The sequence below is a fragment of the Oreochromis aureus genome, linkage group 13, assembly GCF_013358895.1.
Source record: "Oreochromis aureus strain Israel breed Guangdong linkage group 13, ZZ_aureus, whole genome shotgun sequence".
NCBI lineage: Eukaryota > Metazoa > Chordata > Actinopteri > Cichliformes > Cichlidae > Oreochromis > Oreochromis aureus.
Window position 1 is genome coordinate 27,813,949 of NC_052954.1, and position 25,298 is coordinate 27,839,246.

Genomic DNA, 25,298 nt, shown 5'->3' on the forward strand with positions numbered 1-25,298 from the left:
CAAAAAATAAAGCACGGATAAATATATACACGATCTGATGGGTCCTGTTATAGATTCTGGAGACTTCTTATGACAGCAAATTATACACACATTATACTTTTATCAGGGTGATACTTCATGAATGTGGCTGATTTTGTCAGATTTTCTTACAAAGTTTTCTTTTGTAACCCTGTTAGTTATTTTCTTTAAAGAAAATTTACTTCTGAAATCCCCAAAAGATGCATTAGGATTTGTCTTCTTTTGATTTTATGAGCTGAACTAACTCTCAGACTGAAATAAATGTGCACGCAAATAATGTAAACAAGTTTTTGGCACCTAATAGAAATCTATATTTGCTCATGCATGGTCCAAGTAACTTTATTTCTCTGCTGTGAGATTTTAATTTTAAAGGTTTACGGTCATAGTACTGCATCATTTTTATGCATTTCTGCCCCCGGCCTCTGTTTGTGAAGAGAATCTTGTCTCTGAATGAAAAAGGAAATGTGGCCAACACGTCAGACAGCGATGCGTTGACACACACAGACGACGTCCGCTGCTGGGAAGCGCTAAAGCCTGCAGGCCAACCAGCCCTCCATTAAGCTCTCCCAAGTCTGGTGGGCTGCGAGGAGAAGACAAGTTGTAACTTGGGATGATGGGTCTGCTGCATCCTTTGCAGATGAGATAATGTAAGCACTCTTCAGATACCTCTCTAATCCATCCCCTCCTCGCTGTGACGCAACTGATGCATGAGGAAAGAGGACAGGAAGTGGGGCTGTCATCAGAAAAACAAAAGTCAGATATGAGGGGAGTTGTCCTGTGCAGAAATCAGCAAGAGCTGCTTTCGCCGGTCCAGTCTTGTCTGATTTCCCCCCATCAGCCACTTCAAGGTAGGAAAAGGAGGAGGAAGGAAGTGTGTGACTGCTCAGGTGATCTCAGAGCAGCACAAAAGCCTCCAATCATTTAATTTAATGGTCTACAGTAACAGGACTTCAGTGGAGACGGTGTTGGTGATTAGCATAACCCAAGTAAGATAGTGGCAGCAGTGGTGTAAGAGGCCAGTGTCAGTGTGAGCAAACATCTAGTCAAATACATCTGATTCTGCCCTGCAGTTTGGACTTCTCTTGCATGTTGGCAAAAAAAGAAATGGTAAATCTCAATTTCACCATTGTTGCCGCCATCAGACCTCTTTTCCTTTGGCTAATTCAGCACCACATGCCCATGGTTCGGACAGTTTAAGTTCATTTGGTGTTTTGTGAAACTAAACCGATGTGTGGCTGCTGGTTCTCGTCCCTGTGCGTCATTAACAGCTGTGTTTTAAAGAGCAGAATTCGACTTCACAGCGAACGAAGTGCACGCGAGATCCCAGGAGGTCAGGAGGCCACAGTTCTTGTCTCCTTTGTGAGCTTTGGTTTTGCACTTCTTTGTTTTCACTCACTCATTTGTTTAATTTTCACTCGCTGGACAGGTTTAAGAAAATATTGTGTTTTTGGTTAAAATATGCTTCATTACATCATAAACCTGCAGGCTGATAATGATGCTTAAGAGTACTCAGCGCATTTAAATGGGACATGGTTCCCACATTTGCTGGTAAAGCTGGTACTAATTTCCTGTAACTTGCCGATAAATCCTGTGGTTTCACCCACTGTTCTGTCTCCATATACAAGTAGTGTTGAACCACAGAGCTCCAGCTGCCCTCAAATACAGACTAGGAGCCTGTCCTTCATTCCTGATGTGATGGTGTCAGGAGGATCCACTGACTTATTTTCTCCCAAAGTTGAAATACTTTCACCTTACCCATCTTTATTTAAACTTTGTGGATTTCCATCAATACCATAAAAACGGGAGGATTGTTAGATGCCATGTGAATGAATGAAAGTGGGTCTTTTTACTTATTATTTATGGGTGTTAATTTGAAATCAAGTCATAAATATCAAACTTTTATATAGAAAGAGATCAGAAGCATGGCAGCTGCTAAATTTACCAAATCATGACGTGCATAAGTGCAGCTTCACATGGCTCCTATTGTGGTTGTAAATTTGTTTACCAGCCTTCATCCTTTATTATAATGAGGATTCTTTGCAAATTAGTACAATAAGCCACCTGGGCCTACAGTGTTTCTGTGTAAATGCACAATTTTCTGCCACAAGAAGCATTTTGTTTTTAAATTATGCCTTTTCACGCCTGTTTTAAGAAAAGCTCTCAGAAGTGTTGGATGTCTCACAAGCTGGAAACTGAGAATCACCAACAAAGTGACCAGAGCTGTCTACCTGACGTAAAGAGAGGTGACCAAATCTCTCAGCACGCTTCAGGATCAGGTAACCCGTGTACTCCTTTAATTCCACAGAAAAGGGACGGCTAAGACTCGATGTACAAATTGTCCCTAGTCTGTCCTTTGCTGAACTAAACCTACAGCTCCCAAACCTAAGAGGAATTTCATGAATGCTCTCAGTGCCTAGTGCCACAGGGGTGACTAAGCTGCTTTCACTCCACCAGCTCGGCTGCGCCGGCCGCCTGGACTTAGCTGTGAAATCCCCGATGGTACTCGCGGCTTCTTTGAGTCTCGATGACGAACTCAAGGGGTCGAAGGGTTTTTAGGCCAGAAAACATTTCAAAATTACTAAATAAACCAAAACAAATCAACCAAGCTACCCTTTTTTAAAAATTCCCACACCTGATGTTCAACTAAAGAATTTAAAAGCAGGAAACTGAGGCCTTGCCTGACAAAGCACAGAAACCTGAGACGGTGGCCCGGACTACTCCCATGTTGGTGTACAGTTGACCCCAGATCAACCTCTCAGGTAAATTTAATCCTCCTCTATATCACCCTTCACTCTTCATACCGGCCTATGAACACAACAGGATGCCAAGGTCTGGCGACAGTCGGCAGCCAATGAAAGACAAGCGTGAGTGCTGTTTTTTTCCTGTCCTGCATGGAAATGGAAGACAAGAAAACAGTCCCAGCATGCAGGCTGCTATCGGTGCATCTGCCGGGCCTTTCGGATCTTTGTCTTGCGCGCGCACACACACACACACACACACACACACACACTGACTTATCGAAGCCCGTGAGAGCTGGCAAACCAAATACTGGAGGATCAGTCCGGTTTCTGTCTTTATCTTTTCTGTCTGTCTCGTTTTTACTTTCCTAGATACAAATCTCAAACCACTCATGCGAGGACCGTCCGGCACGGTTCCAGTTCATTTCCTGGACAAAGTGTGAACAAAGTGTCAACAGTTTCCAGTCCACCCACATTCACACACCTTAACCGCAAAAGACGAGAGGCCAAAAGGTCAAATCAGCTGACAACAGGGGGACGTTGTGCTGCGATCGATCGTCCCGTTGAGCAGAATATGAAGGTGTCAGACCCTCAAAGTCAGGCTTAAACAAACACTGGTCACACTAATAGTTCAATAACACCCTTTTTAATTATTAAAATATCTCATATCTAATATACTCCTGCAGGAAAACTGCTGCAGCACTCTGTTTTTGTATCTGTGGATTATTATTTTAAGGCTTTAATTCTCCCTGTCAGCATTTTAGAGGATCGCATTGCCAATACTCAGGTGAAAGAACCGATTATTTGTAGTTCTGCTTATCCGTTATGTTGATTAAACGGTGTCCTCAAAACACCCCCATGCTTCCGATCAACTAAAACCCTCCAAGAATTCAAAAACTGATTGAAAAACATGCGAGATGAACAAAGACAGAGACTGTTTGACTGGATGATATCATTTAGATATGAAAGTTTCTCATTGGTGGAGCTCAGTGAAGCTCAGGTGAAGCCATGTTTTGTGTTTAGCTTTTCTACACGTTATTGTTGTGAAACGTGGGAAAAATATCATTTGAATTTGTGCATTTTTCAGCAAATTTCTTGTTTTAATTTCTAATAATTTCTGTCTTATTTTCAGGTCGATAAATATTTCTGTCCAGTTTTCAGATCAGTCAGAACATTTTAGGATTAGAAGACAGTGTATCAACACATTTATGTCGTTTTAGAACTCCATCAGGTGTAAAAAGAAGTGTGGTGCGTTTAATGTTGTCTTAGAGAAAACTAACTACATGTCTGCGTTGTTAAATCAATCTGATAGCTTCCCCTGTAGCATACATTACCTGAAAAATGTTAAATCTTAGTGTAGGAAACAGTAGAAACAATGCCAACTAAACAATATGATTTTGTTTTTTCCACCTTTTGCTAAACATTTAATTCACCATCACCTCCTTTAAACTTGAACATCTTGTCAAACTGCACTTGAAATCATTCCTGATGGATTTACGCCAAATAACCGGGTAATTTTCTTGACTTTCAAAGGTTTGAATTCCTTCGTTTGACACCAAAATTAATAAGTCAGCAACTGAAACAGCAACACGAATATATAAATTATTAATTAAAACAATCGGATTATTTTACAGGATTTTTGTAAAAATTGAAACTTTTTTTTTGCTCCTTTCTCATTTTAAGTGGGCCATTGCTGCATTTTCGCAGGTGTACCAAAGTGCTTCTTCGTGCTCTTCATTGCTTTCTAACGCTGCGCAGAATCAGATTGTATTTGCGGGAGTAGTTTAGCCTTAAATCCCAGATTTTAATCCCTGCATTGTTCGCACCGAGTCTGATTACAGTCTGTTTTACACTCTGATTTCCTGCTCGACTGTTTAATTAGAACCGCGGCTTCGCTCGCTCAGAGGAAACTAAATGAAAAGCGGGTCTTTTCACTCCAGCTCGTGTTTGAAGGTGAGCAGCTGCCTCACGAGAGACCTGTGGCTCCCTCAAACTCCTTAAATCATCGCGCAAGAGCGGCCGCAAATATTTGTTTGATGCAAATCCGAACAAATCCGCCGCTCGCTGCGCTGTTTGCGCGTCTTGGCGCAAACACGTTTAATGTCCTGGTCTGCAGATATTTATTCAGCTGCTGCGAGATTCATTTGCATAGAGGGAGAGGGACAGAGTGGGAGAGGGCCGGCTGCAGCTTAAACAGACTCCACACAAGCAGCAACCCTAATATGTATCGATCAGGCCGATAATCTGATCAGGGCGACAGGAAAAAGAAAAAGAAAATCTCCTGAATTTTAGTTTTTTAGGCTTTAAATAGAATCAATTTTACGTCGTGACCTTTGCTCACAGGCGGAATAAAACTGCTTCTGTTTGTTTGCGTCGCTTTCAGAGGCCTTAAAGCGCCAGAACCACCCAGATTTTACCGGGGAAAAATTGAGTCAAAGTTTAAGCAGTTTTTTTTGACATTATTTGTTGCTAGCATTTCCATTTCTGGTTTGGATCTTTTAAATCAAACACAACCCGAGACTTCTGCGTAAAAGTGCATACATTTGTAGGATTTAACTTCTCAGTGAGACGCATTTAAAAAGCAGAACTCAGATGGCAAAACTGTGGCTTTCATTTTAAAAATATTAGAACCAATAAATGCAAAAAAAAAAAAAAAAAAAAAAAAATGCGAAAAGAAAAAAATTCCAGCGTTATTGTTCTCACCTTTTGAAGTTATCCTCCTTTTTAAAAACAGTCTTACTAACTTTGGGTTTCGGACGTGTTGTTGACGTTTCACAGACAGAAATATAGAAATAATCAGCGAGAAAGAGCGAGCCCTCTAATAATAAACAGAAATCAATTTGTCTTCATTAGGGGCAGAAAAGAAAGTGCGCACAACCTGCTCATTTTTTTTGCGCAAGGATGAGGGTTTAATTGGGGCAAATAATTAGCCTGAACCTCTCGCTCTCTGTGCGGCCTTCATTGCTAAAAACGCGTCCAAAACAACCTTGCCAGCGCACTGACCCGATTTTTTTTTTTTTTTAACTACCCCCCTCCTTCCTTTTGATATTGCCCCGGAGCAGAAACGCATTAAACACACACACACTTACATGTGACCCCCTAACCTGGCCCCACCTACGTAATTACCGCATCAGAGGCGGTGAAATTCCTGCAGGATATTTTGGAGAAACCAACTCGGGGCGCAGAGTAATTATCACGCCATTACAGCGCTGCGTTCAATTACGCCTCGATCAGCTGTCTCCCGGCTTACTGTTTGGACTGTTTGGTGAAGGAGGTTAACTTTAAAAATATATATATATATATATATATATATATAGGATTATTATTTTATTTTAAAAGACACTTTGCTTCCCTAAAGCAAGGAGAGATGTCAGCATTTCAATTTAAAGGCAGACACTGAGAGGATTAAACGGCTGCTCTCTAAAATGGAAATGCAAGCCTACACGGCGTTCACGGCTTGTTTTAATTATGGCCTAATTTGCATTTACCCCCGATATAATTAGGGGATGGGGGTGGGGGGGACGAAAATCAACAAGCTTTTAAATAAAAGTGTGACTAGTTCAAATAAGAGAAAACAGCAGTGTCGAGTTTGTAATTTGATGGTGTACAAAAAGAAAGTTGACTCCCTGTTGGGAATCAAAGTGAGACAAGGAAAAATAAAATATGACTTAACGGATCTTTATTGGATGAACATGTATGTAAGGGTGGTCGCCTTTAAAGATACATTCAACATCTCACTGTCATTTTTGGAGCTATAAATCCACATTTTCCTCTCCTCCCCCAGAAGAGTTAAAATAATAATAATAATAATAATAAAAAGCTTTGACTCCAATAACAAGCCAAGTGCTGCGGTTCAAACATGTCCCAGAGAGGTGGTCTGCTTTGAAAACGTGGAGTCTAGAATAATAATTATAATAATAATATCTGGAAAAAAGAAAATGTCCCAGAATAGTTTCTGCATCTATAGTTTAGATTTAGAGTTTTCACCAAGACATTTCAAATTTTGCTGAGTAAAACAAGGTGGATATAAAAGCTGAACTTTATGGCCAATTTGTTCTCTTTGGAATATTTGGGAAGATTTACATACAGTTTCTTTTTTTTCTTCTTTCTTTCTTTCAAAGTGGTAATAAACAATTTTAAATCCAGAAAAGAAAAAACAACAACTAAACATGGTCACTGTAACTGACCCAAATACATATTTACATATTTCAGCTCCTGTGCGCAGCTGACTAAAAATCTCTGTCATCCTAAAATAACAAATTCCAGAAAATAATAAAAACTGTACAGGACTCGATGGAGGTAAAGAGGGCACGGCAGGCAGTTCCCGTCGGTGCACCAGAGGGGAAAATATTCCTCCCATCCAGAGAGCTGGTGGTCAAAGGAGTTTGGTTGAAATGACTCTTGGAAAAACAGTTTTGTTAAGCTTATCCCAAGGAGGGGTGTCTTTAAAAAAAACCCTTTTTCTTCATCTTCAGGAAATCTGCTCCTGATGCTTTCTCTTTACAGGTCTGTCTTTTTCTTTCTTTCTTTTTTTTTTAAACTTTGAAACAGGACGAGCGGGAGAAGGAAGTCCGATTCTTGAGCATTCCTGCTGCTATCTTGTTGTCTTATGGTTCATAAACTCTTTTGTCTTTTTAAAAAACAAGCAGTAAGCTAATCTGGAAAATAAAAGAGAGCAGACAAGCAGGGCGGGCAGTGGCGGGTGGGTGGGGAAGAAAGCCTGATCACAAGACTTGGAACCTCCAGGACGCCTGGTCTTTGTAGTCCAAGCAGTCTGTGGTGTTAAAGTTGAGCTTCCATGAAGACGCGGCAGTCTGCTCTTTGTAATCCAGGCAGTCGGAGGAGTTGAAGGCCAGGCCGGAGCCGCCGTACGCCTGGTGGTGGTGGTGATGGTGGTGGTGGCCTGACGACTGGGAGATGTGGTGGTGCGGGTGGCCAGACATAGATGAGGCCGTCATGGGGCTGAGCTGGTGCGGGTGGTGATGGGAGTGCATGGGGGCTAGGTAGGAGCCACAGTCCACGCCGCTAAAGTAGGAGCTGGAAGGGGTGGGGTAGCCCTGGCCATAGCCCGGCGTCTGGTTGTAGGACATGGGGTAGGAGGTGGCAGCTGCAGCGGAGCCTGACATGGAACGCTGCATACAGGAGGCATTAGATGGGGGCCCGGGCTCAGGGAGCGGGGCCACGGCAGGAGCCGGAGCGTTTCCGGGGGAGATAGCGGGGCTCCATATAGAGGAGACGGTGCTGATGGAGGTAGAGGTGCTGCTGAGTGCCGCTGGGCCCGTGTGATTGGTAGACGAGGATGAAGAGGAGGAAGAGCCCGTGCTGGAGACAGCAGGAGGTGTAAACTGGCCGCTGCTCTCGGATCCGGTACTCTCCCGGGCCGGAGAGGACTTCTTCTTGGGCGGCCGGGCTTTGGCACTGCTGCCGCTTTGCTGCTGCTGGCGACACTTGGCCCTCCGGTTCTTGAACCACACCTACAACCACAAACACCAGCCAGGAGTTAGCAACCCTACACGACACCGGCCTCAGCATTTCAGGAAAAAAAAGAACCTTCTGGGCCATGGTGGGAGTACATTATGGAGGAAAATTGGGGGTTATTAGCCATCAAGGTTCATTTCCACCCCGGCCCCTTGGCTTGGACCAGCCAGGGGTCTAATTTCATACCTGGTAGACGGGTCTAAGATAACAGGCTATTGAGTTTCACCACACAGTAGAGTAACTCTAGAGCACAGAGAGGGTATGATTGTGTAGAGCATTTTGCTTTACACACATTCTGAAAATAACTCGAATTGTGCCTTGGTTTTCCCCTACTGTCTTTCGAGGAGCAGTGTTTGTTCAATACTGGAGTACACAAGTAAGATGTTTGGAGTATATGCAGGTTTGAGTCTTGGTTTCTTCATATTTCAGATCAAATTACACGACCTGTACTTGAAGAGCATCAAAAATGAAAAAAATAAATACAATTTTTAAAACTAATTGAGTGATTCTGCTGTAAAATAATCTTTACTAAATTCAGTTTTGTTTGCATCAGCCTACCGGGGTCTATGATATCATTATTATTATTATTGTTATTATTGAAATTAAATGAAGTACTATGAGGTTTGTGTGACAGAAGAAAATGCCACACAAACCAGTGTACTGAGCCAAATACAAAACAAAAAAAGAAACAGAAAGGCAGCTACTAAATTTTACTTTACTGAGGAACTAATAAACAAACCAATGTGTGTAATTTTAATTACACTCGTTATCTAACCAGTATCGAGCCATCTGCATGATTTTTGCTGTCCTTTTCTTCTTAAAATCAGTGCATCACTGGGGTACATACAAGTTACCCAGGAATCACTCTTCATTTTCCCAATAATTGACTTAAATATTTGCGACTCTTTAAAATAAATGGTTATTGTTTTATTAGCATGAAAACGGGGACATAAATGTACCAAAATCTAAGATATTTGCTTGTACAGTTTGTAGCTTGCTAGCTGGAGCGTTAACCGATAATTAACCTTTAATTCAGACGCAAATGACGTCATTAACAGTCCCTCAGGAGATAAGGGACAAAAATGTATTTAAATTAGAGGTTTTTGAAAATAAAGAAAATAAACTCTTTAAATAAATTACTTTGAAGTTCATAAGAGTAAGTTGACATCTTCATTTGACTGTTTTAACTAAATTTGCAGGTCTTCATTGTCCTACTTTTTAAAAATACGGTGAACCACACTAAAGACATTAACTTAATGTCAGTGGAAGCAGAGATTAAAATGCCTCTTTTTTTTCGTTTTATTTATTTTTGTACCTGGACTCTTGATTCAGGCAGGTTGATTTTCAGTGCGACCTCCTCCCGCATGAATATGTCCGGGTACCGGGTTTTGGCGAACAGAGCCTCCAGGACGTCGAGCTGGGAGCGGGTGAAGGTGGTTCGCTCCCGCCGCTGCTTCCTGGGAGTAGCTGCGGGAAAGAAAGGCGACACAGAGGGGAGAGAAAGACCGGAGAACCGCGTCAGTAACACGGAGGAAACCTGTAAATAATGTCGGTGAGTGGCAGCGACATGCAGGCCTGTCCTACTCTGCTGTTGGCTGAGCTCTGGGGATTAGAAAAGACTGATTGAAAAAATGTTTAGCCCAAATATAATGTACTTATTGTAATGATAATTATTATAATTTTCTTTAAATGAATTGTGTCTTTTTATTTATTGTTTTACGTTTACATTTTCATTGTGTGCACATTTTAAATTTGTTTTACCATTTTAACAGTGAAACACGCAATTTTATTATTATTATTATTATTATTACTACTAAAGTTTCTTGCTGTTTAACTCTAACCCCTTGATTTGGAGCTCATGTTTACTGCGCATGCCTCTGTCCAGGTGCACTATCATGCATGTATTTCTGTGTGTTAAAAGTGTGTGTGTGCGTGTGTGTGTGTGTTTGGAAGAGAGAGAGAGAGAGAGAGAGAGAGAGAATTTGGGGGGGGGGCTCCTACCTGGGTAGCCCACTGAGGGGTGCAGCAGGTCCATGGCAGCGCCACTGAGCCCCAGGCCGTTGACGCCATAGGGGGGCTGTTTGAGGTAGGACATCATGCTACAGGCGGTCACTGCTCCACCCAGCTCAGGCCAGCGGTTCAGTTTCCCCCGATGCTGCAGCTTGGCGGGTCAGGGGGCCGATTCCAGCTACTGTACGGAGAGAAGACACGGCAAACAAGTGAGAAGTTTGTGCGCCACCAAAAAACAAGATAAATCCCAACAAATCTCTTCCAGTTTCCACTCACTTCCCCCCCAACCCACGGTTAACTGAAAAACGCATTTATTTTCAAATAAATGAAGAAAATCATTCCATAAAAATCAGGAAACTAGGAAATCATAGTGTAGGAATTTAATTCAAGATCGACATAAACCTGTTAATTGGTGCAGAATACTATGAACTTCTTTTTAAAAAACGTGTTCAGGATTATTTGATTTCTTTTTAGGCTTAAGAGGGTCAAACGGCCCGAGACTCCAGCGCAGAGAGAGACGAATGCAAAGCTTTTATTTTGCAAAGCAGAATTTATCCACACTTTAAACCTGAAAGCTCCCCACAGCCTTTACGAAAGTTATAAAAGGAGAAACTAGATTTGCATTTTGTCTCGTGTGTGTGTCCAACTATAACAACGTTTATTTACAGCAGACCTGCACACTTATTCCAGCCCTCCAAAAAAATAATCACGCACGCGCACTCTTACTGCGATATAAACTACAAAAACGCGCGGGTAAACATTTCCGTAGTATTAATAATTCACATCAAAATAATCATCTGCCTTCTGTTTTTTGCGCTCACATATTTCTATTTGTTTTTTCAAACCTGCATTCAAAAAAAAAAAAAAAACAAGTCCTAAGTTACGAGTATTTTTCATATAAATCTGGTTATTTCACACAACAAAAGCAAACTTATTAAAACTTATGAATAAAATGTGTGTGTGAGGTGTGTGTAGGCCTGCACTTTCTCCCTCTCTGTGTCTCTTTCTCTCTCTCACACACACACGCAGTTACAAAAAGCTAGATTATCGGTGTAGTTTGACAATCAATTTAAATATATATGTATATAACAAAAAATCTCTGTGTTCTGGCTCATTCTGTTTCTTTTGGGTCGTCAGACATTGTGTGCGTTTTTGACCACAGCAGGACTCCTGTGGCTCTTCAGTCCTCGGCTGAGAATTTCTCAACCAGCTTCTGTTATTATATTTAAACCAGGCTGAGGATGTGAGGAGTCGATTTTAGTCCTTTGTTTTAAAGGTGCACAAAGTGAGGACCAAATCCAGCTGGAAAAAAGTTCAAATTTGTTTAATTTTGGGCTGTTACTGGATTAAAAAGATACATTTAGATTGTATTTTTATTAAAGCAACACTTCGATCTTCTTTACTTTTCGGCTCTTAAAAAAAGAAAAACAAAAGAGAGAGAGAAAAATTAATTAATAAATAAAACCCTGCATGATTTTATTTTTGTTTCTAGTAAAGTAAAGCTGGTTAAGTAAAGACGCAAACCTGAAGGAAAATAAGCAAAATTATATCTACATATTCAGCAGCTCCTAAAACATTTACACACAACCACACACACACACACACACACAAAGAGTCCGGGTGGAGAAACTAGTTTTTCCACTCCTGCGTGCAGACTGATCTGAAGCTTAAAAACACGCAGCCCGGGAGTGTGAATTAAATTAGTGAGGTTATTTTAACAATGACCAAACCAAACCTCTGCGTGCCAAACGCGTATTCCAGCGGCTCTTTTTAAAAAAAAAAAAAAAACGAGCTTCCAGCTCAGCCAGGCCGGAGTGAAAAGGCGAGATCTCCGTGCAAATGAACTCAATTAGAATTTAGATTAGACCTCCGGGGAGAGAGAGCGTTTCAGAAGGGTCCTTATCAGCAAAATAAATTAACAAAAACCAAAAAAAAACAAGCCTCTCCAATTATCTGCTGAGCGCTTCAGAGTCTTTAATGGACAATTGCTCTTAATAAAAAAATAAAAATTTACAGGAATGGGAATATTAAAAAAAAAAAAATCTACTCCGGAGGAAGTTGGCTCGATTTATCGGCTTCAAGATGAAGTCCTTGACGGTGCTGAGTAATTGATATCTGCGCAAAAAATTCAATATAAAAGTGCAGCGGTGCAAATTGAAATCAGGCGCGTGGTACAGGTTATTCAGCAAAAATGTTTCAGGTTTTTAAAAAATATATATATTTTAATATCTTTTTGTACTTTAGCTTCAGGGTTATTTCGTGAATGAACCGCGGCTCAGAGTTCCTCGGAACGAAAATGCGCACAAACCAGAAGATTGTGCGTAAAATCAGCGAAAGAAAACAGGAAACTTTACCTTGTTGTTCTCCTTCCCTTGTCCCGAGCGCTCGAACCACAAGAGGCGAGTAAAAATTATCCAGCTGCAGGAAGTCTGCGGGGCACAAAACTCGCGCAGCGGCCGCAGACTTTCTCAGAAACAAATATCAGTGCGCAAACCGAGCAGCATCACCAGCATCGCCGCGTCCTCGGTGCGGTTCCGGCCGTTTTTACAGCCAAATAAATCAAACTCATTTGCTTTCAGGGGGCTTGTCGTTGTCTGTCAGAGTGTTAAGGTGATTTCTAATGGAGATGGATGGAGATTGATCACCTTCTCTCCGCCCCGCGCCTCTATGAGCGGAGGATCACCTGCGGATCCGCCTCCTGTAGCCAATCAGTGAGGGCTAGCGAGCTGACGGACGGCGCAGGCGACCTATGGGCGAGCAGAGGCAGCCGGGGGGGAGCCCACTCCCACTCATCTCCCCCCACCACCCTTCCTCCTCCTCCTCTTCTCAGTCCCGGACCACAGGAACCACAGAGCGGTTTTAAAAAGATGGAAATGTTTCGTAGGCCTGCAGGAGAAGGTGCTTCAGTGGCTGCAGGCCTGCGCTCTGCTGTGCGTAAAAGAAGAATTTAGAAGGTACTCTCACCTCACAGGAAGCCGTTATTTTATTGTTTGCATGCCGGGTATAGAGCATCTTTGCTGGGATTGTCAGCAAACTTTAGTGCTGACTTTTCTCCACCTAAAATACATTTTCTGGCTTTTTGAAAAGACCCCCCCCAAAAAAAAACCCCCAGACAAACAAACGCTTCAATGGCAAAGGTTACAAATCAAGATTCAGTAGAAATAGAAACCCGAGAAAACCCCCGCTATAGTTTGGCAGTTAGTTCCTAAAAAACAAAACACACATTTACGACAAAAAGGCCTCGAAGCTTCAGCCACATTTTTATCTACTGTCACCGTCACCGTTTGTTCCTCTGCCGTTTTTTAAACACAAACAAGTGGACACAGAACCATAAAACAGAGGATAGAAGTTAAAATTATCCATTTTGATTTTTATTGTGATGCCCCCTCCCCGCCTCCTCCCTTCTTTTTTTTCTCTCCCCCGCACACACACACACACCAGTCTCATGAATATGAATGAGGTTTAATCCCCATTTAGAATTACATTTGAGGATGGTTGACGTAAAGTTTAATAGGGATAGACCTCCAACTCACTGCGGAGGAAAAAGAAGAATCCATAGAAGAAGAATCAGCAGCAGAAAGCTGCGGTCACTGAATTAAATCCTGTGTTGATGTTTTTAACGCGTTTTTAACTCTCCGCACTTAAAGAAAAACACTGCGTATGCTTTATGATTTGGCCTGAGTGGTACCGAGTGTCGGAGGGGGAGGGGGATGCCGCTTCTTATTCTCTGCAAAACACAAACTTTTGTAAATGAGGCCCGAGCTGAAAGCGAGCTAATGCTCAAAAAGAGAGGGAGAGGGTGAGAGAGAGAGCAGGGATGGAACTTACATTTTTATGTGTGTGTGTATGAGTAAGAGGAGGAGGAGTATCAAAGTGGAAGCCGATGGGACTTAAAAGTCATCGATGAGAGCACTTTGACAGAGAAACTTGCGCATCAAAAGTCTGCAGAGCACAATAATAATAATTAAAATAATAATAATAATAATAATATGTAGGTTGTGTGCGTAGGCCTGCAGTGATGCTTGTTACAGACGCACCTGAACGCACCTTTCTGTGCAGGAATTAAGCCCGTCCGTGTTTTTACGCAGAGGCCAAAATCAAAGAGAAATCAGCCTCCCTTCAATCAAACGGGCCTGTGTGTGCAGAGAGGCGGCGGCCTAAAGTGGAAGTATTTGATTTGGGTTTCACGCACCTTTTATCCATTTTTTATTTCCACCACATCTGAAGTCCGAGCTGTCAGAGGGCCGACGAAGGCTCTGACCGAAATACCACCACCCCTCCTCTCCTCTCCTCTCCTCTGCACATGCACACACAGGCTCCGTTAAATTATGCAAAAAGGCCATTCAACAAATATGGCCCTCACAACACAAAAGAGACGGTTTATTCTGACATTTCCCCTGCATTGCTTTTTTCCTCTCCCCCTTCCATCCTCTCTCGATGTGAGTAAGACCCCGAGATAAACCCCTGAACAAGTATCAAGTTATCAAGTTGCACCAACCTTTTGTAATAAGAGTATTTTGTCTAATCCCAAATTGCAGTTGAATTTTCTTAATGCTGAGCTGGTAAAGCCTGGGATTAGGCGGCGAGGAGAGGAGGGGGAAAAGTTTTGTCCCTTCAGCCGGCAGGATTGGAAGCGGGGATCTGTGGGGATGTTGTCGGTGCTTATTAAAACGATGATGCATAAAACGGAGTGTTGTAGGAGCCTCGGCGCTGCACGCAGAGACCGCAGCTCCCTCAGGTGCAGCTTTTTTGGACGGCGGCGCGAGCGAGGGAAGTGAAAACCGCAGAGGCCGAGCGGCGCTCAGCACCTGTGAGGTGAGGCCAGGAGACTTCAAAGCTCAGGAGATAATCCATTCAGCTGAAGGATCCTCAGCTGCACAGCAGCGCCGAGCCACCGCCGCTTTTTTTTTTTTTTTTTACGCAGTGCGTCGCTCTTATTCAGCGAAAAAAGGAAAACGACTCCAAATAAATTTTCACTCCTTCTACTTCTGCTGGAGCGTTAAAGAAAGCCGGGCGATGCTGCGGAGGTAGGACAGGTCGGTTTCAACCGTTTTATTCTTAAAAAATGCAAAAACGTCAAATTAAAAACATGCAGTGATTTATTTAAAATGGTTTAAAGTCGTTTTCAGTGAAGTTGAAGTCTTTTAGAGGAAGTTAAAACTTTTAAAAGTTCAGTTTTACGCATGAATGATTGTGTAAGGACACAGCCTTTAAAATGCTGCATGTAAAATAATTTATAAGCAAAGTGTAAACGACAGGTTGTGTGCATCATTTTAAAGATTTTTCTTCACACACACTCACACACACACACTCAGCACCGTTCAGGCTCTGCTCTTTTTCCCCCAGATCACAGGCGCCCGCGATAAACGCGCTGCAATACAAAGTCAAACAAAGCGCCTCGGGGGACGCAGAGTGCGTAATGTGCGCGTACAGTCGGTCCCAAGCAGAGAAGAAACGAATCAGCAAATTAATTTGAAAGTATTAGAAAGGCCGGGGAGGACGTCTGCTGTCACAACCGATTTTCCTGCTTTAATCGGGGATGGGAGGCTGCCTGCAGGGACGGAGAGGAGGGTTAAACCGCAGACACTTTGTTCATCCGGAGCTTTTATTGCAGGAACATTTTCCACAGCTCATTTCAGTAAATTGGTGCAAATTAAAATGGACACTTTAAGAATTTAAGGGTGTGATTTTTTTTCTACATCTTTGAAAATTAATACCAATTGTTGTGCTCCCCCCCTCCTCCGTGGCTGCGGGTGACCGAGCCTCTCCAGCTCTGCAGCCCGTCCTCAGCGCGCACAGGAGCGGCCCAGAGAGAGGTGTGAGAGAGGGGGAAAAACATCTGCTCGGTACAAAGTGATCTCTCTCATCTTCCTCGGAGGAACCTGCTCGACACCGACCTCACAGAAGAAAAGAAAAAACCCGCCAATTTTAATTTATAAACACGCGCACAGGTCGCAGGGGAATTGAACAGAGCGCCGAATAATAAACGCAACGCTCGCCGGTGGAGGCGGTGATGGGGGCCACTTATGTGCGGGGGCTGCAGCCAAAGGCGTGCATTTCAATAACTTTTTAAATTATGTAAACAGAAAGAGCAGAAAAAACAGTTCAGATCGAGGATTGGAGATTTTTCTTTAAACTGGGAGGAAAAAATAAAAATATTTGGAACTGAGTTTTGAAAGTGCGTTTTGAAAAATAGAAAATTAGTAAAAAAAATAAAAAAAAAAAAATAAAGATTTAAAAATCCACAGAGGCAGGGGTTAAAAAAAAAAAAAAAAGAGGCCACACAGCGTCTTGTGGAGTATGAAATCATAAAGACTTTATTACTGAAGACTTGGGTTATGACACTGGAATAAATAATCAGATAAATGTTCACACGTAAAAAGAACAGCTGCACAAGATGTGGAGCTCTAAGAGATGGAAGCATATTTCTCTTCTTCTGAATACAATAAATAGAAACCAAAAGTCGTTGAGCAAAATGAAACGTGATGGTAGATTCACTTAACAAGCAGCTTATAGGACAAATGGCAATAAATAATATATATATATATATATATCTGTTGTTTTCTGACTGCATGACTCCTGATGGAGGAAAAAAAAGATTCTGGAAGCTGTTGGTCAGAGCAGTGATGAAAATATACAACACAAGTGTTTTTTTTTTTTCCTTTCTTTGTTTTGGTAAACTGCTTTCAAGCCAAGACGATAAAAAACGCAATAGGAAAGTCAAGATTTGTGAACGGTAATGCTTCCCAAGTTAAGATATTTTACAAGTAAAAAGTGAGATAATTAAAAGATACAGTCAAGTAATGAAGTAGCTTGAAAAGAGCGATGTTATCTCTTTGTTTTTCTTTAAAAAGTCTGACTGAAAAGTCAACCCACCTCATCATCTTCTGAATATGATGGGGGGAAAAAAGAAAACTGAAAAAAATAAGAGTAAAATTTCCCCCATTGTTGTGCTGTACCTCAAATCCACCACAGACTGTGCCTGGTCTCCACATTCAGACGGAGCAGGCTGCACACAGGCTGTGCGCTGCCCTCGTCTCACACGTATTCATGTTTGTTACACACAGGTACCGTTCTCGAGAAAGTAAAGCAGAGTTCAAATCAAAAAAAAAAATTAAATAAAATAAAGCGGGACAGTCCGAGTCCGTAAAAAGTTGGTGCAAAGGTGTCGCAGGGCCTCTTCGCTCAGCCGAGTCTCTGCGGTTAATCTGACCCGAACATAAACCTCAAAGGGATTCCAATAACTGACAGAAATGTCTCGACTCCACTATCAAATAAAATGATCGATAATAATCATGTGATACATTTCTTTTATCGGCTACATTTGTTGGTTGTGTTTGCTGACAATCACTGAAGGACGCACTTCTCCTCTTTCTTGGCCATCTTGCCTTTGTTCTGCTCCAGCGTCCTCTCCAGGTGCTCGTCCTCCTCCTCAGCCCTGCGGACGGCAAAAGGTCAAAAGGTCAGATGTCTCGGGGTGGGGTTGGGGTAAGGGGAGGGGGGGCAGACACAGGTAAAACAGCTGGTGCCACGGTGAACGCCGCTGCACCACCTGTGGAGTGGCCGGGTGCCAGGGGCCACGTTCTGACCTTTTACCCGCCTGCGGCGCCCTGGAAGGGATCCTGCCCGTGCAGGTGCGCCGCAGAGCAGGCTCACCGTGCTTTCTCTACGTCCACAGCTTCTAGGGGACGTCTGTGACGCCACAGGAGCGCCTGCTGTGCTGCTCACAGTGTTTTTATACTTGTGTTCAGTGTTTTTAGTAACTTACTCTTTTTCCTGGGCGTCCAGGTCCCTGACCAGCGCGTCTCGCTTGTTGACCAGTATGACCAGCTCATCCAGCAGGAGCTGCTCCCGTCTCTTCTGGGCCTCCGTCTTCTGCCAGTCTGCAACACAACCAGAGGCCTGCAGTCAGAGGTGGAGACACTGAGGATATTTTTTTTTTGTTAATTTCTAAAAACCTCACAGAAGCTGCAGGATGCCTACATCTTCTTCTGGACTGAACCTGTAACTGAAGTGTTTTCAAAAAGATTTTTGGGTTTCCTGGACATGGCTTCATTTGTTTGAGGACTGCAGATGATCAGAAAGACGGAGAAACAGTTTCATCACCTCACTGGCCTGCTGGACTGTGATGGAGCGGGACGTAAATGTGACGTGTGCGCACAGTGATGATGTCATGTTAATGTGAAACTTCTCACAGGTATAAGATGGCTCTTGCTCTTTTATAACCTCTAACTTCTCAGGAACACACAAGCTTTATTAAAGCGGCAGCTCTGCTGAACAACGGCATTCACAATCGTTTGTATTTGTCACACTTTTAAAGTTATACTGAAGTAAATTAAGTTTGAAAGTCTCCTAAATTGAGTTTTAATGGTCCAAAATCCTCCACAGAAACTTATAAATAAATACCAACCCCTGAATGTCACCTCCTCAGCCAAACAAACAAACAAACACACACACGTAGGTGAACCCCTGACTCTCGTCTCTCAGTTCTCCAGGGTCTTTGCAGGAAGGGGCCCCACAGGGCCCCACAGGGTCCAGGTGGGACCCTGATCCAAATCCCCTCAGCCTCTCCCTGGAGGAGGGGGGCAGCCCACAGGAGAGCGCTCGCTCCCCCTGGGGCTCGAATATCCGCCTGGCGCCCTCGGCTCTGCATTCACCCAACACCAGGGCAGCGCTCCTCCCTCCCTCACCCCAAAAAACTCACCCCAAACACTCACTGCAACCTTTTTGTGCAATTTAAAACAACCACCACACTTAGCATGCACAGACAGGACAACATATGCTGTACATAAATTAAACTGAATGAGATTCAACTTCTCGTCGTGTCACACACACGGCTGCCGGTTGCAGCGTTTTATCCATTCCACTGCCTCAAAGCTGGAGAAAGGCAGGAAATCTCCTTCTGCTCCTCAGCTCAGTGTGAGAACGTGTCTCCCTCTAAAACCTCCCTCCATCGTTTCATATTAAAATTGAAAAAAAAAAAAAAATCTGCTTCGTCCCAGCGAGAATTCAAACAAACCCAAACTGAACTTCTGTGGCGCGTAGGCAACTTCACCCCTCTATCAATATTTAACCGGCTATTGATTTGAGAATAAAAGGAATGTTGTAAAATGTCAGTCCCAAAATAAGTGTGGCTTTATTAAAAATAAATATCCCCCCTCCTCCTCCTCCTCATTGAGTCAAATTGCGGCAGTCAGGCTGTGTGCGTGTCACGCTGGGCCCAGTGGGTTTGTCCTGAAAGGTCTGCGCTCTCTTCATTGGCCCCGCTCGTCCCTTTGAAGTCGACCACAGAGCGAAATGAACACAGTCCCAATATTTGGCTCTCTAGCCCCCCCCTCGTTATTTTTTCCTCTCTCAGGGAAGCAAATTTACTCTCTTCTGGTTTTTGTTTGGGAGTTAAGAAATACTTCAAAATATGTCTGAATCTGCACCTCGAGGGTTTGTTGCGTGTTATATTTATTTATTTTTTAAAACGTGTCGTTATTTAGGAAGAATCAGGACAAAGTGTGGGGGAAAAAATGGGTGAGTCATCAGCTTTAGATAACTGAGACAGGAATGTGTGCCATAAATCTCCCACAATCCTCTCTCAGAAGAGGAGGGTTCACGACGAAGGAGGTGGTATTTAAAAAAAAAAAATCTCCTTCAAAGGATTTCTCAGCCAAAAAGCCAAAGACCTGCTGGACCCGGGGTACGCATGGGAGGGGAAGGGGACCCGTGAGTGAGCTCACTGCTGTCAATCACATGTCTCAGAGTCCCGCCCCCCTCATTAGGAAGGTAAACAATAAAAAGAGCCGATGAGCGACGTGACCAGGCAACACCAGAGCGGGGCAGGCTGGGTAACCAGAGACGCAGGAACAAACAAAACAGCCTGCAGCCACTCAGAACCCCCCCACCCCCCTTCATGTAAGCCACGCCCCCCTCCATAAGAGAGTGGGAGAGGGAGGTTAAAGACTTAGGAGTGTGTACAACTCACACGGTGGGTGCGTATTCAGATAACTCTCACCGTGCACGCCAGCGGTAACCATGTGAATCTGCACAAGGCACACAAGAATGCGCTGGTTCAAATCCCCATGAACACCCCCCTCTTCTCTCCCTGCTCGCTCTCCCCAACGCTAAATTTATTCAAGAGAGCAAACCGGTCCAAAGCCCCGTTCTCTCAAAGCGGGGCGAGGCCGCCCTTCATGCATCCGTGTCCGTCTGTCTGCCTCGTTTTCTGTTTCACACCAAAATACGGCGACATCACATCGGAGGGTTTCAATCACAGCTTTTTGAGGACACAGACACCAAAATAAAAAATTTATAAACCTTCATTTCTTTGCTTTTTTACCCCCCTCGTCCTCTTTAGGCCCTGAGAGCTGATTTCGGCTGAAATCCAAGTGTCATCAGGGAGAGAAGGGGGGAAGGGGACTGACAATTAAAAAACAGCTAAAAAGCAACAAACACGAAGGTTAAAAATTGCAAGAGAAAAGTTCTCTCCAAATTACTAAGATTGCTTTTGTTGAGGTTCAAATATAAAGGAAAAAAAGTTTATATTGCAGACTGTTTCAGAGCAGTTCATCCTCTACTTGGCCAAGAGATGACTGCATAACTGCAAGTGACTTAATCTGCCCATCTATGTGATTTACTCCTGCATTTACTCCTGCATTTACATGCACTCCACCCCTGAACCTTTCCAGACTTTACCCAGGTTCCCAAAGTTTGTGTGATGTTTTGTTTTTCAGACGTGTGGACAAAGTAGTTAATATTGTCGTTAATTCACCTCGCTGAGTGTATTTACACGATTTACTCCCATCTAAGTGCCGGAAACACTGAGCCTCTGGGCGAGTTTCCGGTGAGAAAGTTTGGTTTAGCTTCATGGTGTCTGTTTGCCATAAAAACATTTTAGACAATTTTAGTTTTCTGGTCTACGTGTCCAGAAGAAGACTGAGAACATCACTTTAGATACAACAATCAAGTGGTTTTCCACCTGTCTGACCCGGAGGCTGAACCACAGGAAAGATTTTACATCTCTTAAAAAGCTGTAATTTCTTTCCAGGCATGAACGTGAACATTTTCAGCATCTGTTCAGCCTCATGTGACGATTAGCAGCATGTAATACCGCGTTAGCTTCACTACAGGTGGCACCTGTCCTCAACATAAACACCAAGTTAAAACAGCTGGAGACGTTGCGAATATTAAACTCCAAGCGTGGACGCACTTCAACCAACACAAACACCCTCGCTGTGAATAGATAATTAAACACATTCGTCTTCTGAATTCACCAAAACTCGAGCCCAGTGACGCGTGGAACGAAGCCTGTTGCTATCGGCCTCTTCAGTCAATGTGCAAGCCTGAAAGAGTTGGCGACATCATCAAAAGTTGCCCATGTGATCGGATTCCACAGTGCACCTAATCAATCAGGGTCTGTAGTGCGCTGTCCCGATGTGTTACAAAGCCCAAATAGATTTACAAATGGGCTGTGTGTGTGTGTGTGTGTGTGTGTGTGTGTGTGTGTGTGTCGGGGGTGTGGAGAGGGATAAGCTCCTGCATAGGATTACATATTGATTTTAAACATATAAAAAAGCTTATCATATCAAACCGTAACAAGGGGAGAAAAAAAAAAACAACTTTGGGACCCAGCTATGCATAAATCCCTTTTAGATGGCGAGAGGGCGTCCACTTTAAAAACACACACACACGCACACACGGGCCCTCGAAGGAAGCCAAGACGCCGCTCCGTGTGTGCGTACATAGGTGTGAATCGGTAAGCAGATAAAGAGGGCATAGTGGATCAATTTTTGTGGCAGGGAGATGAGAGCGTGGCATACAGATGGCATTTCCCCGCCTGGCATCACACCAAGACGGTACAAGGAGGTGGTTATCACTGAGCATGCTCATAAACGACATCAACAGGGGCCTGGAAGCCTCGGCCCTGATCCTGACCGTTTTATTCTGCACATTTAATCAAACCTTGAACACCGTTTTAATGTCAAGCAGCTTTAAACTTCAGTTACGGAGCATTTTTATCTTACACTGACTGATGTTTGGATGCTTTAATGACGCACAGGCCCACCAAGTCAAGACCTCTGTGCTGTTAACCTTCACGTGTCAGACTGGGGTCATTTATAGGCGTCGTTGGGATATTTTTAATCACGAAAATCTTTCCTTACAACTTTTCATATTTTACTACAGGGATTGGCCCAGTGCTGTGGCAGGGAAATGCAACTACGTGGACTTATTTATTACCTATAGGAGTGTTTTGTTAAGATTACGGGCTTTGGTTTGATTATAATTTTTCACTCGTGATCGCTGCGCTGTGATTTTTCGCAGTGATCATGGTTAATAGACCTAGAGTAGATTTACTGTTGCAGAAACCTCGAGGCAGACACTTGATGTCCAAAGATGAATCCGCATCAGTTACCAAATTATGTTTGAGTGTTTTTGTAAAAATGTATTCTGAATATTCCTCATGTACAGATGACACATTCAATTTAAACAAAAACAGCAGACGTACAGTGACGACACTGTTAATTCACTCAAACATCTTACATGTTACATTTATTGCGATTATTGTGCTGATTTATTGTTTTTTAAAGTTTTGGGATGTGCTAATGTGTAAAATACTGCACTGCTGTGTGTTGATATGAAATTATTTAAATATACAGTTGTTTCTTTCTTCATTCAGTTAGACAAAGCATTGCTGAGGGTCGCACTAGACCATTAGTTGTTCTGTATTTATCAGTTAATATGTGCTGAGATCCAAAGTGCAGGAAAAATACCTGGCACTGTAGTGAATCCTGCAGCTGTTGCCCTACAAACTAGCCCCTCCCTTCCTCCCTCTCTCCCCCTTGTGTGAGTTTAATGTTTCTACATTGGCCTTTTCACTACATCAGGAATCACTGCTCCGTTAAGATCTTCTAACTCAAACAAACACAAATCTGAGAAAAGTTGAGAAGAATTTGTCCTTTTGCAGAATATCGGCTTCAAAGTTGATTTCAGATGAATCGTCTTCTCCTCCACGCTCCTCTTTCCACCTCAAAGCTTCCCCTCTTTCTTTTCTTCCTCCCCTCCTCCTCGTCCTCTTGTACCCGACTGTCCCAGTAAGCTTACGTCAGCGTCACAAATGTGGAATAAAACATCACGAGTCAAACCTTTGCCTCAGAACAGAGAGGAGGCCGAGCGGCTTAACTTATAATCTCCTGCCTTTAACTTTCATCAAACCCTTAAATGTCTACATCACTGCAGAGACTACTCACAGGATTCTCGTTTCTCTATAACTGCTTACAAATATTACCACATCTGCCGCAGCTGGACGGTAAATCAGCAGATATTTAACATCTTTTCACTCAAAAAGACAAAGACAGAAACTTCAGGTCTTCACACTGACCTGACAATGTGTGTGTGATTCAGCATGTGTGTCAGCTGAGAGGGAGAGGTGTGTTTGATTCAGTGCAGGTACATATTTTTCTCAGCAGGGCGTGTGTGTGTGAGGGCAGGTGTGTTTCTTCTCTCGCTCTGAGTCATCTCTCTCTCTCTGTGTCATCGACTGGCCAACCAAATCAGCAATTACTCGCACGCCCGACCATCGCTCAATGGACCTGCCCAAGCACCAAATAAGAGCTGGGGAGACGTGCACACACACCAACACACAGAAAACGAAAGGTGGAAACACACCTGTGAGATGTAAACTCACAGACGCAGGCAAACGGAGACCAACAGATCCACACACACACACAAACACACAGATCCACAGATCCACACACACACACACACACACACACACACACACACACACACACACACACACACACCTTTCTTCCCAGCAGCTGACAACTATCTGTGGCTGCGACAGAAAGGCAGAGCCTCTGAATGTTAAGTGCCTCCCTTAGGGAGGAAAATAAGGCCGCTGATAAGTTAGTCAGCTGCAAATCCAACAAGTCCACATGAAGGCAGAGAGGACGGCGGTGACACGGCACACACCACCTCTCCACCTCCAGTCACACACTATCTCTGCTCTCACATCCACATGCGCGCAAGCCATACGAATCCACAACACACACACGAGACAAAGACAAAAATATGGCTCAAAACAATGCACACACATACGGGCGCTTAAAGCAGGCTTGCTGATACAAACACACACTCCGTTATGTGAAGCAGAAAAACCGAAATCCTCCCATTCGACTCCAGCAGGAGCTCGATAAATAAAAATAAATAAAGTGGCCGGAGAAGAGGGAGGAAATCAAGCTGAACGCAGGCAGCGTGGTGCCGGCTGCAGCTCCGCTTTGGATACGCGTGTCTGCCCCCCCACCACCCCCACCACCATCTCCTCTTTTGCTAATTAGAATTGATTTATTATGGACCAGGTAGCTTATCAGGTGCCCGTTGAAATTACAATGGGTGTCCAAAGGCCGCGAGGAGAAAGGGGGTGGTTTGTGGGAAGGGGGTGGTGCTGGTCAATGTCGAATGGCAAAATCAATTAGCATTGATTGGCGAAAGGTTCATTTTGCCAAAGAGGACGCAGTCGAAGGGGATTAAACTTCCATGGCCCTCTGACAACTTTGATACGACACAATGGCTGCTTTTCTGGCTGCGGTGTAGTTAACAAGCTTTCAACAATATAACTGCATTTCTTTTTTTTAACATTGCAAACACTGAATGCAGCTGTGGTCAGATTCCACATCAGGCATCGGCTAGTCGGGCCTGGCTGAGAAACAGATAGCATTGATCAAGTATCGGGGAGTGAAATCCCTCGCAAGCTCGCATCTTAATCCTCATCAAGCCGAAGCAGAATTCAAATCATCCTGCTTCAGGCTCCCGATGAAGGCTGGCCCCCCCTAACGGGCGGACGCCACGTAGGAAGGACTCAGAAGCAGAGACACAAACCACTTTACTTGAACTCAAGCGACCCTGACAGTCGATTTTACCCTCCTCACTACAAAATGGAAAATGAACTTCAACCATTACTGCCTGTCTCCTGTAGGACTCATTTTGGGAAGTAATTAAACTCTATCCAGATGTTCTGGTAAATTTCAGGAAGATTTAGGAATGAGAGAGTAAAATGAGCTCCTGCTT

General features: G+C 43.5%; 2 protein-coding genes across 6 annotated transcripts in view; both read right to left on the reverse strand.

The window, feature by feature from the left end:
• Positions 1–6,434: 6,434 nt before the first annotated feature.
• otx1 (orthodenticle homeobox 1) lies at positions 6,435–13,035 on the reverse strand. The gene is made up of 4 exons (XM_031745627.2): positions 12,599–13,035; positions 10,236–10,425; positions 9,550–9,701; positions 6,435–8,230 (listed from the first exon to the last, which is right to left on the reverse strand). Exons 2-4 carry the CDS (start codon positions 10,330–10,332, stop codon positions 7,481–7,483), a joined length of 999 nt encoding a protein of 332 aa, XP_031601487.1. The 5' UTR covers positions 10,333–10,425; positions 12,599–13,035; the 3' UTR covers positions 6,435–7,480.
• A 3,500-nt stretch (positions 13,036–16,535) lies between these two features.
• Positions 16,536–25,298, reverse strand: part of ehbp1 (EH domain binding protein 1) — a 161,719-nt gene continuing 152,956 nt past the window's right edge. For all 5 annotated transcript variants that reach the window (XM_039621737.1, XM_039621736.1, XM_039621735.1 and 2 more), the window contains 2 exons: positions 18,013–18,127; positions 16,536–17,682 (listed from right to left, as the gene is read on the reverse strand). In XM_039621737.1, coding sequence (XP_039477671.1) covers positions 17,592–17,682; positions 18,013–18,127 — 206 coding nt within the window. In that variant the 3' untranslated portion in view covers positions 16,536–17,591. The remainder of the gene's footprint in view (positions 17,683–18,012; positions 18,128–25,298) is intronic.

Coding starts and splice junctions, on each gene's coding strand:
- otx1 (XM_031745627.2), bottom strand. CDS start 10,332: ATGATGTCCTACCTCAAACAGCCCCCCTATGGCGTCAACGGCCTGGGG. Junction 9,702..10,235: donor CCCCTCAGTGGGCTACCCAG/GTAGGAGCCCCC, acceptor TCTTTCCCGCAG/CTACTCCCAGGAAGCAGCGG. Junction 8,231..9,549: donor TGCCTGAATCAAGAGTCCAG/GTACAAAAATAA, acceptor TTGTGGTTGTAG/GTGTGGTTCAAGAACCGGAG.